Source organism: Ascidia mentula, chromosome 4, assembly GCF_947561715.1.
Source record: "Ascidia mentula chromosome 4, kaAscMent1.1, whole genome shotgun sequence".
In the NCBI taxonomy this organism is placed as follows: domain Eukaryota; kingdom Metazoa; phylum Chordata; class Ascidiacea; order Phlebobranchia; family Ascidiidae; genus Ascidia; species Ascidia mentula.
This window is the reverse complement of record NC_138569.1, coordinates 20,867,254-20,883,286: the sequence shown is the minus strand read 5'-3', so window position 1 is coordinate 20,883,286 and position 16,033 is coordinate 20,867,254. Positions and strand designations below refer to the sequence as shown.

Here is a 16,033-nt window from a genome sequence, read left to right as displayed (position 1 = left end):
GTAAACAACAAGAGTGGAGTACGGTTTCACAGTTGCTGCGATTTTTTTACAATGTCGGGCGATATGGCAACCGAAGATCCAGGGCGACAAAAGTTCAGCGAGGCTGTCAGCAGCATAAAGGTAAATGTCACAAGCATATAGGCCTAATTTTAACACAGTTAACTAAATTACAAGGTAACTTTCACTCGCAGAAAGTACACATGATGCTAGACAGAGTTGGAATCGACTTGACCTCAATTAAAAAGAAAATGAAGAAATCTTCGATCGCGTCTCATTCGCAGAACCGCATAAGAAGCAAATCGGCTGGAGGCGTTCAACATATAATGTAAGCTAAGTCCTTTCCCTTGGTTGCAGGTCTTGATAGCGCTCATTGCAACTTTTAAATTACAAAGCGTAGTACGGTACGTATTCTATTTGTACGGGCGGTTTAAAACCTTGCTTTGCGAAACCATTTTATGACGTTAATACTAAACAGCATGCCATTAGTAGCCGAGTGCAAATGGAATGTGGGAATTGTAAAAGCGATGGCAAACAAAAGTCACGTGACCAACGTGAGCTCAGCTATCCATGTTTGGAATAAATGAAGTACTAACAGAACCATAAATTGATGCAGTGATATATTACACAATATATTACCAGTTCAATAACACCTATGACTTCAAATATTGAAAAATTGGGATCTTAACCATGGATTGCAGATGCTGACCTGTACCTCCCGTAATGGCAATATGAACACAAAGCATTCGCTTTAAAAACAGGACCAGTCTGTTTTTTTCATGGTGATCTCCGAAACTGGCTTTCATGATTGACTGGCAAATTAAAAAAAAAACAGGCTAATCCTGTTGTTGAACCTTATGCTTTGTGTGCTTATTGCCAATAACACCTGTATTTTTTTTCAATATTTCTTATCATAGTCCAGTGTTTTTTGGGTGAAAAATATAATGATACAGGTTGTACACAAGATAGCATACCTCGTTGTCAACACAATTTTGTTTCCATAGTTCGTAATTCTATAAAACGTGAGTTCGTCTTCACCAATGATAAACTTTTTTAAAGGCGGTTTGTTTTATTTCAAAAATAAATGCAACGAACTCGTGAGTAAATTAAGCCCACATTTTGTTTTTAAGGAATGATAAACCCGTACCCCACACAGAATCACCGCTGCAAGATCAAACCAAAGAAACTCGTTCACTGCTGATGCATCGTAGAGCGCTGTCTCTCGGGCGCCCACTTGGGGATGCCAAGGGAGCTGGAGAAGTTTGTGGCACAAAAGAAATACTTTCAAGTTCTATTCCGGCGCGAAAAATATACTGGGGAAGGAACGACGACAAATCGTTGAGCGACACAAACGCAGCATCACCTGACGGAAAGTTAAAAACCAGCATAAAAGACACACGTGGGCGCTCTGTGGACGATCTGAGTGCAAATGACTCGAAGCTGTCTGATCGCGGTAATCCGTGTATGAATTCCAATATATACCTGATAGGAAAGTTATATGAGAGCTGGTAAACATGTTTTCACTAAAAACAGCACACAGAAAAACTAATAATAATATTAAAGTAAACATGAAGTTATAAAATATCAACTTCTCCCCCATACTGTGCACAGGTTTACCACTCGGCGCGAAAAGAGACAAAAACAGAAGACAAAAGTCACGTGACCGTTTCATGGACGCCCGACAGTCGCCAGGTGGCGTGCTTCCCGACAACCCAAAACATCCTCGGAATCGCAGATCACGTCCGCCGCCAGCTCGCGAGCGCCCTCCAGACGCTGAAACAAAAGACTACAAAGTGTGCAAGGGCGAGTCGGACGATGACATCACGCCTACCAACACCCCTCGCACTGCAGGGTCGAACCAAACACTGCATTCGCCTTACAGAAAGCCAGAAGCACACAACAAACCTGATACATTATCCACAAACTCCTCTTCAAGCCACAAAGTGTCTGACGGTCAGGTCACCTCTTCGCACAAACCTGCACGTGAGCGAAGAAAACTCAGACGCGGCTCCGCAGGTAAAGATTCCGAGGCAAAAGAACCAGTGCTGCCACCAAGTGGATTGGAGATCATCTCCAACAAACCCCGACCTCTTCCGCGTTCACCAAGCAAACTTCCAGCACCAAGGAAAAAGCTTTCAAGCAAGTTTCAGATTAAAGAACCTCTGGTGTGTTTAGGGTTGACAGAAGAAAAGCAAAATTTTAATTCTGTTCAATCCCTGCCATCTGGCGGCAAGTCGAGAGAAAACTATTTTCCACAAGGTAGCGCCAATGTTACAACTTTGAAAGACGCCGAGAAATTGTCTGCTTTGACCGATGTGGTTCTGCCGTCAGACAAGAGAAGGCGTCATAACGCACCGGTCACTAATACTCCAACCAGACAACTTGTCAGTTCCCCGAAAGTCGTCTCCTTCAAACCGAGAAAACCCGACGAAAAATATCTCGAAGTCAAGGGAAATACCCTTCTACAACCCAAGGTATCACAGGAAACTGACCGAAGTCACGGGGATGCCCCCAACCTGATCAAAAGTGAGAAAGTTAACGCGTCTCAGAAGGTCGAGATAAATTCGCCGCGACGAAGATCCGCACCATCTGGGCACGCCGAAAAGTGTGATAGTTCCCAATCGAAAGAGTTGGATGATTGCATGGATGGCAACACAGATGGGTTTCTCCATGTAGAGGAAAACACTTCACATTTGATGAAATCGTCGATTGGAACAAAGGAAGAACAACCAGCGGATGATGTGGAACGCGATGTGATCAATCTGATGAAGGACGGTGCGGATACTATAGGGTCAGAATTATCTGACACTGCTCCTTCGCCAATCAACAAAACTGGGAGAAACGAAATTAAACAAGAAACTTTGCAAACTAAATTGCTTGAAAGTGAGCTCAGCACGAAGACCATTGAAAATTCCGAAATTGCCATGGCAACCGGAAGACACCAAGATAACGAAAACAATGAAACGGTTAAAAATTTAAACAACCTCGAAATTTCACCTTCCACACTAAAACAAGAGCCAGGCGACAAATTATCAAAATATTTCAAAACGCAATCCAATGCAGCTGAACGCCGCTCCCCCCACATGAATAAACTGATTGTCAAATTTGAATCAAGAAGGAAAAAACAGGTGATACCCGAGCAACCAATCAGCGAACAAATCGACTTCACGGTTCGTCGATTGGTGAACGCTGCCAGCGAAGACTTGTTGAAGGAACTGTGTGGCAAAAAATCAAGAATTCTTCTCGTGGAAGATTCGGACGTTGCAAAAGCGGATGAGGGAGCGCCGGAAAAGTGTGATTTCTATGACTGTGCTGAGGTGTTACCGAACATTATGAGAAAATTCAAATACGAACCGACTCGATTGCATTTTGAAACACGAACCTCGGCGCCAAAGCACGCAAAGGTACTTTAATATTCTATGTCCATAAGTTTTCCTGTGGATTATGAGGAGGTTTTTTTTTGTTTCGTTTCAGGAAAATTCATCAAACCATCGCACCTCATGCCAAACTACATTGGTCACGTGAGTCAATGTTTTTCATTGTAAAAAATGCTTACTGCGTATTATCAGTAACGTACAGTCCCACAACACTGATGGCACCTGTATGATGTGGAAACAGTGGCACTGTCTGGAGTTAACATTTCATTATTATCTCTATGGCTTCCATAAGTAAAATACCTTTTTTCATGTTAAAAAAAATACCAGAACGTTTTGCTTAGGGAGGTTAATGTTTTAAATAAAAAAATGTTATTCTCAATCAGGAGCAAGAGTACAGTTCCGGACGTAACAATGAAGGACAGTGACGTAACAATCACACTATCAGCATCACCAGCCTGCTGTACGAATTCAAAACGACGGAAACCTTCAGAAATAGCAAAATCGTTACTTTTGCGTGTGTTCTACAATATGGCGGCGATCTTTATGACGTATGTGCTATTTCGTTTGTGCCTCAGCGACGATGATGTAAGCGACATTTTTAGTTGTAGCGAGTTGTATTTACGTGACGTCATTGAGTTTCGACGAGTGCATGGGCCACATGGTGGCGTGTGGTGATAAAATTTATGCTATGATTTCTATGCTTGGAAACATTTAGAATGCCCGGAATCCTGGTGAGACCCAGTGGTAATTTTATATTGGAAAAAGCATGACTTATTGCCCGTTGAACAAATAGCATTGGCACACATCAACGTAGCACTGCAAAGCTTACCACAGCTAACATGATTGCGGAACATTTTTCCAGTCACAAATCATTCGCAGCCATCAAGCGTTTTCTACAGAAACAGCTGTGGTGGTTGTGAATCTTACGCATAATTTGTGACAAGGGTAGCAGCGCTTTACACAGTGAAGATTGTTGCGTTGTTTTGTACACGGCATGCGATTTGAAACATTCTGCTCTAACCAACAGTCACACTTTAGGGAAAATGAGGATTAAGTTCGGCCCGTGCGTAACTACAGTCAGTATATACTGCTGTATTTTTTCGTGGAAAATACAACATCAAATACAATTTAAAAAATATCAACTTGAATGGAAAAATGAAGAGCAGCAATTTTCAACTTCATATTTATAGGTGAGTAATGATGTCACTGAAAATTACTAACAGCCATAAAATAGAAGAAGTAAAACGAAGGAGAATGTGCTTGTAATGCTGCATTTTTCATCAATAAACTATTAGCCTGCTGGTATAGTAAAGGTAGAAATTAGAAGGATAAACATCTTTGAGGGTTCGGGTTCGAGGTATAATGATTGGGGACGCGTTATGATTAAATTTGATGCTTAGCCTCATGATTGCCGAAGAAAGCGGTACCAAGAGGTATTTCATATAAAAAAGGAAGGGTTTATGTTTTATTTTGCTCAGTGCAGTGACTCTCCTTGTCAAACTCCGTTGAATGCTTCCTGTCTGTTAATTCGAATCTGGGAAACCCACACCACGATTAAGGCAACGAATACAAACCCGGCTGTGTATCCCAGAGTTACCGCCCACCTCAAGGGGTAACCGCTCTCTGTGGCCCCGGATTGACATATCGGTATGGAATCCCCTTTCGGTGAATACCCGTTGCCGAACCACCACTGGTCAAGTTCTGGCACGACGTCTTTTTGCGCCTTTGGAGTGTTTCTGAGCTTCTGACAGAGCGCACACAAGCCGTTGGCGTTGCCAAAACGACGGCTTTCCGCCAATGCGGTGACATGGCGGTCTTTAGCGCCTCCTGGCGGATTTTTGTACCATTCCGTATCGTTCATCCAGCGGAAATAATTCTCGTAAAGTTGGTCATCGCGACTCACGAGTTGAAGATAATCCGCGAGTTCTCGAACAGTCGGAAAATCGTTGACGTGTATGAAGGAGTGTGGGGGAGCCACCAGCTCGTAATCACCCCGGGAAGGTCCCATGACCACGGGAATAGCCCCACTTCCGAGCCCCATGATCCAGAACTTTTCGGTGATGTAATCCCGACACTGAGAATTTTCCAAGGAGAAGTAGAATTTGTATCTGGGAGGCAGGAAAATTGTTAAGGAAGTTTTAAGAGACTAACTGTGGGTAAATAAAAAGCTGCAATTATTTTCATTGATGTAAAGCATTATGAACATTTTAGTTAAAAAAATTTACAATAGCTTTGTAGTCAGTTGTATGCGAGAAAAAATAAGTGTATATATTTTTGTTTTAATTTTCCACAAAATGGAAAAGTCTTTGCCTATGGCTGACAGCTAACCGGCAAGAGCATGCTCAGTCACCAGCTGCACTGAAGAAACCTGATATAGATATATACCATGTGGACTGTTTGCAGCTCAATAATCATATATGACTCATTTGCTTATATTTCATTTATTTTGTTGTGCAATGATTGTGTGATGTCATAGTTTTCAATTCCATAACATGGCATTCTTTGTGGCTGTTAATTATCCAACATATTTAGAAAACTTCTCCCACATCTTGTCAGTAGCAATTTAAGGTAAAGCTGTTGGTTTCTTAAGCTTTACTTACTTTGACAAAGTCTTATATTCGCAATCTTCCCTGCATAAATTTCGGGAGCTGTATTCACTGAAAAAAACAGGATTGTATTTAATAATTTTAATGCAAGGTTACTTTGACAAACATTAATCTGCATAAAGTATTTAGCGTAAAGGTCATTTCAATGTGATTTTAAATGTTACTAGAACAACTTTGTGTCCACGCTTCTGGTTTTAGAAAACATGTTTCGCTTTTTATTAAAGCATATTCAGTTCTTTTTGTAATTAAAAGCTCTTCTGGCAAAAGAAAAACTTGTTTGTTCGACGTTTCGGTTGTTATACTACAAATAGTATGCCTGGCAGCGTTAGCAACAAAACATCTTCAGTTCTTATTCAAATAGAATGACAACTTTAAATAAGAACTGAAGATGCTTTAATAAAAAGCGAAACATGTTTTCTAAAACCAGAAGCGTGGACACAAAGTTGTTCTAGTAACATTTAAAATTGAATTGATGGTTAACTTGTGTCACGTGAAAGAAGTGCTGCTGGTTAGGTAGATTTCATGAAGTAAAAACATTTTATTACTCATTTCAATGTGTTTTTGAAACAGCATCTTAAATTCACCGAAACAACTTTCTCGTCTACCTTGCCAGTGCGTCATATAAACATCTTCCCTTGCACAGAGGTTTATCAGAGCATTTCCCATACACATCCACTGCTATGAATCGCTTAATTTCCTTCACAAAACGTTCTCTCGGAGGTGAGTGACAATTGGAGACGACCCAGGCAGCCATCAAGGAAGGTTCCTTGTGGGATTTAATCTCTTCTAATGGCCTGTAAACATTGAAGGAAATTTAACGCAACGCCACTATATCTTGCGTATATTTGTGCGATTTACAGGAGCTGTGAAACCGAAAGCGCAGCTACAGTTGAATCCAATGCTGGATTTTGGCTCTAGTGGCCCTAAGGCAAGTTATGCAACGCGGCGTGAAAGTACACGTGTATTTTTTGCGCTCAGGGTCAAGGGTAAAAGTACTAAAGAGGAAATCCGTCAATCAATTTTCGAAGTCAAGCTTGTGGAGGAATTTACTTTCAATGCAGAGAAGGCGTTGTTGTCCGTTTGACCTCTTAAATCTCAAACTTACTACACAAAGTTATTTAGGTGGCCCGAGTTTGCCTATGGTTAATCCGACACTTGTTGAATCCGTATTTTTGGGAGACAAATCGGAGCTTATTTCCAGCATTTAATAAAATAAATCGACCAACTCAAAAAATCGGAACTAAAAACAAAATATTTCCAACCTTTTGACCAACGGCATCTCCCCGTACGAAGCGAATACATCAGAATCGACTCTATACGTCATCGTCCAATTAAACACATTTCTGAACCCGGAAAGAGTTTTGCCGAACACATGGCGTACGTTCCATGGAGGTTCCATACACAACCACACCCATCTATAACAATAATACACTTTTTTACAGTAACTTCAAAACAAACAGTAAAGTCCATGTAACCGCTAAGAAATTCATCTTTCAAATGTTTCCATTGTAACCACAATCATTTTGAGAATGACAGCGAATATTTGAGTGTATTTTGAGAGAATATTTAATTCTATATCGAAAGGCAAATATTTGAGTGATTTACTTGTGTGATACAAACTTAAATCAGCATATCGCTACTTGGCCTTTGGTCAGACCGTACAAAATTTGACAATTGTCTATTATCAGGCAAAACTTTTCACCAAACTGAACCCACCGAAATACATGGCATCATTTCCAACTTCTCGGAGCGACTGCGAATATTTACCGAAGCAGACGAAACTCTCATTCACAAGAGAACAGTTTCACCCAAACCGTGGAGAGTCCCTCTTCCCCCCTTACCTTTGGTCAGGGTTCCTGTGTTTCCACGGCAACCAGTTGACGTCATTGCGCGTCTCGGTGCAGTGGAATATGATGGCGTCGGCGTGGGGGGCGGCCTTCTGGTCGTAGGTAAGCAAACAACCAGGGCAGGCGTTCGGATCGGGGACAACGGCGCCGAACGATGGCTTCCACATAAGAATCAGGGGTTTCCTCTCTGCAGAGCATGCGCTTGCGTTCCTGTAGAAAGGAATTTCTTTCACCGATTCAAGTCGCAAAATAAAACGACTAGACTGGATGCAAATCACGTTTCGTGACGAAGCAAGATGCAAAAACCCAGTTTAATTTAAAATAGCGACACAAGGCACCCCGGGCCATTACTCTGCCCTCTGTATGGGCTATAGGAGCTCACTTGAGGTGGTTGGCGTTTCTGGTCGAGATTCTGGCTTGACTGTTACCATAGCAACTCATGAGTCTTGGTTTGAAACCAATTATACCGAAAGGGATAGAAATCGTATGAGGACTTTGTAAGTCATCTTTTATTAATTTTTTTTATTTTTAACAACAAAGTTTAAGCTGGACTGGGATTTGAACCCAGATTATCATGGACAAGAATCCCGGTCAGGTACTTGGTGTTTGGGTCGGACGCCTTGGTCGATTACCTAATTGTCCGCCATGCCATGCCAGTTATCTTGTATTCAAAATAACTGGCGACACACAATGCAACAAGTAGAATGTATTTGGTAACTTGCACCTACCTTGTCAGGAGGTGTTTGTCGAAGGTAAACATGGATTTAGCCGATACGTCAGAATTCACAACCTTCTGGGTCATGAACCACGTGCGTACTAAGTGGGCAGATTCGAACAGGTATGCATCGCAGTAGTAATACACCACAATATAACATATCAGCATCAGAAGAAGAAACTGATTGCGTTGGTGCCTTTTTAAGCACATCGTTTTTCTGAAGTGAAAACAACAATAAAGTTAGTATTTCGTAAATTTCGAAAAAAATCTCTTGCAAATCTTCGTTTCAGGTTTTCAGGCAAGTGGAAATACGAATAAAAAAACCTTTACGACACAAAATTTTTTATTGCTGCTTAGCATTGCAGTATTACAGTTTTAATTTAGTGCATACAATAAACGCACAACAAACACTTTAAGGTATGATAACAGTTATTTTAACATTTTTCGAAGAGTTGCAACCATAATGTGTCACATAAAAACGTTATGGACATCACTTTACGCTGAGTAAAACAAATTAGGAATTTAAAAAGCTTCTTTTGGACACGTTTTTCGGGCCAAAAAGATCGATAGTCATTGTAAGGTAAGAAGTATTTACTGAGGGAAGACTACATTCACTATGTTTTGGAAAGGTTCCAATCTCGGCGCTAAGTTTCAAACCGTCGAGTTATTAATGGTTAACTGGAAAATCCCCACTTTGGTGGACAAACAAGATTAAGAAGGCGAAAAACACTTTGTTTTCATTTTTTCTACATGGCAAACTATATAAGATTGATAAGCAAAGTGGAGCCAATAATATGAATTGTGTATAAGCTGCAGACAGATGGCCACTGTTTCGACCGAAAAGGTCTCATCAGTGCAGCTGGTGTGACTATAAGACGTCTTTGCTGACCAAACGGCCAAGCAAAGACTTCCACTTTGTGGTGACTATACAATCACCGTCAACCGTTGGGCACCAAACTAGGTGCAACCAAAACGGAGAAAACAAAGTGGAAACACTATGGCCAAGCAAGCTCAACCAATAGTGCCGTCAGGCAGTGAGTGATTTAAAAACTCATAACTTTAAAAAATGACCCAAAACGTTGGTTAGAACAAATATGTAAATTTTTATTTTTTTGCCAAAGGAACCTAAAGCGCATAGCGCACAGCGCACAACAACTAGAAGATCCTCAGCAACGAGCAAATATTGCGAAGGGGAAAAACTAAACGACTTATAGTAAACGCACATAAGGTTGGCAACGTATCTTGACAACCACGGAAAGGATACTGTTGACCATCATGACTTGATTTATGCTGTTACTACCTTTCATTTTTGTTTGATCTTTCCCGTTGTTCAGCACAGCATTTACACTCTATAGTACCGCTTAATAACCTAAGATTAACCACTGGTAAATATATGGGGTTGCCATGCTGTGATTATTTCCAAGAAAAGTGCTTATTGTGGACTAACGTGGTTGTTTTTTCATCAAATGCGGATTATTAGTGATATTGTACAGTGCCAGACATGTTTAGATGGGAAAGTATGACCAGAAAAAAAAACAGTACACATATTAGAGCTTTGTAAACTTGATAACAGTAAAAGCATACATCGCATGAAATTTTAAATAAAAGCATTTATTTCCACGACGTGTTGCAGAAATGCCTCAAACAATGACCACAAATGAACCTTTTATTCCTGTTAGTTTTGAACCTGACTCAAAGTCTTTGACATTTGACATTTGCTGGTAGTTTAAGTAAAAAAACAAATACACTTTCGGCAATTGCATTCAATCCAACCTCCTTCTGCTCAGAAATCTTTGCCTGGTGACAGAACAAGCAGACAACGAGGACAACGTTAGACTGTGCCTCCCCAGCAGTCCTTACATTCACATCGAGATAAGAACTGAGCGACAAAGTAACCAGCGCATGTAAAAGTTATGTTGTCACATGGAAAAGTGATGTCATAGCGTCATCGCGTCGCCCGAAGTTCCACGTGACCCTTGCTTTTGTTTGGTCAGCAATGGGCTGAAGGATGACTGCAAACTTTTGAATGTTAAGCTGAAAGCTTTTGCCATCCTGCCATACGACCGAAAATTTGTCGAAGCTATTTGGTCGATCGATACCTTTAGGTTTGGACAAGTTTCGCTATGAATGTAAACAATGACCATATGCAAGCAAATGCCATTGATTGTTTGTTTTCATACAATTTTAAGCTAAACACATGGTGTTTCACGAAAATGTTTAACAGTCATTTGTAAATGGAATTTTCAGGCTTACCTTTTAGTTTTTCAGCCAAGTAAGGACGCTTATGCCAACCGTTACACTCTGTGAAACTGTTCACTAACCTAGAAGTATTTGGGGGCCTCTGGGTTCCCAGCAACGACCCCAACGATACAACAATAAGTGAAAGCAATAACCCAGTGCTTCATCCCAACCAGTGGGTCGCGATCTATTGGTGGATCGCGAAGCATTTCTGATGTTACAGTTTTCTATTAGATCACGAAATTATTGCATTATCATTACGTAACATTCGTTTGGTCATATCTCATTGTGGGTCGCACAATAAAACTTGCATTAAAAGTGGGTCGCGAACTGCAAAAGGTTGGGAAGCACTGCAATAACCTATTTGTGACACAGGCAGCGCATATTCTGACAATTACTATTGTATTGTTGACCATTATGACATCTATATGGCGATTGTTCTGCTATCTTCGTATCGTTTATTATTCCGCAGTAATTACAACTTGATTCAATCTCCCTATAACTATTCAAAAAAAGTAACCACGCTCTAAGAAATTCGTACAAAATAAGTCGGTTTTGCTTCTGTATGAGCAAAATGAAACAGACAAAATGAACTTGGCAAAGTTCAAGTCTCCAGACAAGGAGAAATTTTTAAGAAAAATTTCGGCAAACCGACTTTACTTTTTGAAAAAACATTCAAACAAGTTTACGACCTTTTAACTAATTCAAACTTACGTGTTTGGTAGCAGACGCTTCAGTTTGGTCAAACACATATCAACTGACTAACTTGCCACAAAGGTAATTGCATACGAATAAGTCTGAGAAATTCCCACCTGATACCACAAGGTTAATATCGGTGACTCTTCGAGGCTTACATATGTTAAGCTTCGCCCTGAGAAGGTTTGAAATTCTGTTCTTTTTGTCAACAGATCCCGGCAACCGCCGATAGCGCTCGGTACGTAGAGAACACGCGCAACATTCCAAATGCCAGCCAGGCAGTCAACGTTTACTCTGCAAAGTCATTAAATTCTTTTTGTTAAGGATGGCCGCAAAATTAGGGGCCGTAAAATGATTTGCACGGCCGTAAAGGTTTGCGATAAACCAAGGCCTGTATCATGCTTTACCCCAAAAACATCCCGATGCATTCCGAAATTACAACAACAATTTGTGATTTGCTATTTTCACTGGTTTGTCACAAAAGCCGCCTATTTAAATGTTGCTTATTCGTTTGGTTTCTTTATACACACGTTTACGGCTCGTGACGTAATACAAAATTTCCAATCGTCATTTCCTTAATATTTAAAAGTCGTTGAAATTAAATTAATGAACTTTCTTTCTTCATCAGCCTTTCCCAACTAAACTGTTTTGCGAGATACAGCAGGTGGAATCATTGCAGTTAATTGCGCAATATTACAAAAACTCATCAAAACCTCGAATTCATGGTTTATTTGACGAACGTCGGGCGCTTGACTGATGTTGCCAATCACCCGCTCGCCAGCCTAAAATCATGCATATTGCGCTCTGACGTCTCTATCGCCGCACAAGCGGCCGGATGGCAACAAATGCGCATCCGCGAGTTGTCGTTTAGGAACAAAGTATTCGCGGTTGGAACCAAGGAAACTCACAAAGCGTGCGTTTCGTTCGTCAAAAAAACATAACTCTTGGTTTGCAAGAGGTAGAAAACGTACCGACATCACCTTAGCAAAACCCCATAATTCCCGTTTAAGACGAAGTCCCCCCTATACAACAAAACTGTCAGGTAAACATGTTTTTTTTTCAACTTTTAAAGGACATTGTTAATGGTTTGTCACGACAATCATCAGCAACAATGGAAAAGGTTACTGCTGTCATTGTAGTTTACAACTGTCAGAAGTTGCGAATGTACATCGCACTTTTTGCCTAAAACTGGACAGGAAACGGAACCCTTTAGATCAGTGATTCCACTTGGGCGTACCACTTGAAGGAAAAACAATTTGGACGCGTAGCACCTAGTTGAGCGTTACAAAGTAACCTAGTGGATGAAGTAACGAAGATTTTGATATCACTTACGGTTTTTTAAATTCGAACTATTTCCGCAAAATACTGAAATGTGCTCGCGTACAACCTGGACTTCCGTCGCGTACCACAGGTTGGAAAACACTGCTTTAGATTCTGTTACGGAACTCTGCATATTCAGAAAGGAGGGACTCGAATTTATCAGGGAGCAATTTTGACGCCATAACCTGTAATTTCACAACCACTTTTCAGGGCAACTGGTGGATTGAAAGCTTTTCACGCGGTTATAAAAACACTAATATTGTTTTCATAACGATTAGTCCTCCGCTTTTTGAATGCGGAAAATGGTCCAACGATTTGATTGATACAAATTTACACTGACCCTGTATACCGAAAAAAAGTGTTAGTGTTCACTATTTTCACTGAAAATATACATTTAGCGAAAAGGTTTGCATAAATAGAGTTAATATAATTCCCCCCGTGTATTTTTAGAATTTATAGAACAATCGTGGTCCATTGGGAACAAAATTCAGTCCTGCTAACAACTCGTCTTAATTGCTCAGAAGACGTTCGACAACCATACGTGACCAACACTAGGATCATTAGTTGCATTGAAGCGTGACACCCGGTTATTTACATTACGTGACCACGGATTCAACGAAGGCGGGATCAAAGAGTTTCTCTCTAAAAACAATCCCTAAATACTTTGTTTCCTCTACAGTCATCTTCTGGGCGTTCACTCGACGTCGAAAAGGTCGGCACGTGACCCTCAAGTTCCCGAATAAAGTCACGCTAAATTGTTTCCAAAACCCGTTCTCCCGTTTGAAAAGCTCCATTAGTTTCGGTCAAATGTTGATTCGGATAGATCGAATATGCGTCGAAGGTATGCGCAGATTACCTTTTTATGGATGCGGTTTCTTTATCTTTCTTCGCATGCATGGTAGCGTGTATATACCCGATATGTTGTAAGGCAAAGGCAGGTTTTATTACCCGACACTATATTGCGGTTTTAGAAATCGTCACATTTACAAAGTGTTTTCAATCATTGAAACGATTATGTTCGAGGAACATTAGGAACAAAGTTAGCGACATGCTGTTATGACCTCATCATTTTCAAAATCGTACCAGAGAAGGCTTGATGTTCAGCATTTTTAAAAGTTTAATCATCTTAATCTATAAAGAGCTATAGGTAACGAAACTAATACGGTACAGTTGAATTAACTAATTACTATCTCAAGAACTTCAGTTAAAAGGTAGGAAAATGTCTAAAACAACAGAATCAGATGATTTATTTGGATTATAAGGCAAGCAAAAGGTGCGATGGGCTTGAAGGCAAGCTTTCAATGATATGTGAGTATTCTGTGATGGATTTTGTATAAAAATTATTTTGAGGAAACTTTTTGTTTCTTCATAGTTTTGCACAGCAAGGTCAAAAGGTCAAACGATAAGAATAGGATTGGAAAATATGATTATTGATTTACTTCATAAATGGCAAGGCGGTATATAGTGGCTACACAACTTGTTACTGGGCCTGCGCAGTGGGGCGATCCCGCCTTGCTATGCGTAAGCATGGCATTAGTTCTAACTTGTTACTGGTGATAAATTTGATTCCAACCGTTCTGATTTCGGTGGAACTGTACACACAGTGTACAAAACCACACAACCGATAACACATCGTATATTGTTGCATGGCGCAATGCTTCAACAGACAACTTTGTGTCGGTCTGCCCTGTAGATGAAGTACCTGTTCAAAACCACTCGGTCTGCCAATCCCACTCGGATGAGCTCGCAATTAACCACTGCAAGGTTGTCATTGGCGTTTTGTAGGCGATAGAAGTCGGTGGCACTAAGGTGGCGTTTTGTAAAAAGATACCCTTTCAATGGCAAAGTTGCAACCATAAACAACACGAATCAACATAAATGGTGGCTTGGTGGCGTAACTTACCCTTGTGATGATTTGAATTTTATTCAAGACTCTGAAAAAGCTATGAATAGTTTATCAGGTCGTAACTAATACAAACCCTTACCTATACTCGTAAACTATAGTTTAATGTTAGAGTTTGGCATTGTGGTAATTGCATATCACAGTAATAAAAGACAGCGATTCTAAACCTTTTTCACTCCGTTTGTTTTTACAGTCCTCGGTTTCTTCGAAATCTCCATAAATATTCTGTCTTTAAATTTGATTCTCCTGAGACGCGAAACCCGAAAGAAACAAACGGGCGAAAACAATCCAATACGCCATAAATTTATGTCTGGCGTGTTAGGGCCCGCACAATACGTCAAACTGCATGTGTCCAGTGCGAATTCAACGGCCTGCCGGGTTGATTTGTCATGGAGATATTTGACGTTAAATAAAGATTTGCCAACGGTAAACAACGGTCCCGTGTATTTGGTATAAGCGTCGGAGTGAGTGCGGAACCAGTACATTGCCAAGCTGCAGTTCAAGGTTCAGTTTTGGCAGAAACGCGCGCGAGCACAAATTATATTATTGGGCCCTGCTGTAGAATGACTTTAAGTGCACGTGGTTTTCCTGTTGTTTTAACGTGAGGAAGCAAAAAGGTTCGTTAGAAAGTATAGAAAAAGTGGAAATAATGTCAGTGGAAACACTTGATATGGATGAGAGTAGAGGAAAAGACGAGACCAAACTACAGTACAACAGGACAACCGTTAGCTGTTAAAGGTGCAAAGCATTCACTACCTTGCCCTAATATGAGGCGTAAACGTAACCGTCGAACAATCAACGTATATTCAATACTGAATAAGATTCCCGTTAAACGCCGTAGATGGAGACCTTAAACGTTAAAATGGGAACCCATCCAATTGCTGTCCAGTCGTGTTGGCGACTTCCGATAAAGTCTGGCCGCTTGTGAATCGGACACCGCAATCAGAAGGGTATTACGTTGCTTTTGATAGGAATAGTTAGCCCGAAGCCGGTCTTTGATCGCGATCTGTTGCCACCGGGTTAAGTTACAACCGAGTCAGCTTCGAAATGAGGTGGTAAGAACATATTAGCGCAAACAGGACTGGTTGGGTCCAGGGTAATACTTGATGGGTTTTAACTCGGTGAGGTTTAGAGCTATGTATATCAGAACTACTGGAACCCCTTATGTCCGTTTCACAAAACCGCCGCAGGTCGATTAGCGGTAAAATGTTACAAAGCAAATTCTTCTGCGCCTGCGTTTCTATGGTTAACAGACGAATTTAAATATTCGGAAAACTATAAAATGATTTTAAGGTTGCAACAATTTCAAGGTGTTTTCCGAGGCGCAGCAATAA

At 40.7% G+C, this 16,033-nt stretch overlaps 2 protein-coding genes across 2 annotated transcripts; one reads left to right on the top strand and one right to left on the bottom strand.

Moving 5' to 3' along the window:
* The first annotated feature begins 61 nt into the window (after positions 1-61).
* LOC145898292 (uncharacterized) lies at positions 62-4,049 on the top strand. Its single transcript, XM_082986724.1, has 6 exons — positions 62-120; positions 192-325; positions 1,128-1,450; positions 1,609-3,401; positions 3,472-3,518; positions 3,758-4,049. The coding sequence occupies exons 1-6, from the start codon at positions 64-66 to the stop codon at positions 4,047-4,049; spliced, it is 2,646 nt and encodes an 881-aa protein (XP_082842850.1). The 5' UTR covers positions 62-63.
* Positions 4,050-4,869: 820 nt separating this feature from the next.
* LOC145898291 (alpha-(1,3)-fucosyltransferase 7-like) lies at positions 4,870-8,268 on the bottom strand. The gene is made up of 5 exons (XM_082986722.1): positions 8,210-8,268; positions 7,822-8,037; positions 7,243-7,395; positions 6,586-6,774; positions 4,870-5,482 (listed from the first exon to the last, which is right to left on the bottom strand). The coding sequence occupies exons 1-5, from the start codon at positions 8,266-8,268 to the stop codon at positions 4,870-4,872; spliced, it is 1,230 nt and encodes a 409-aa protein (XP_082842848.1).
* Positions 8,269-16,033: the final 7,765 nt, after the last annotated feature.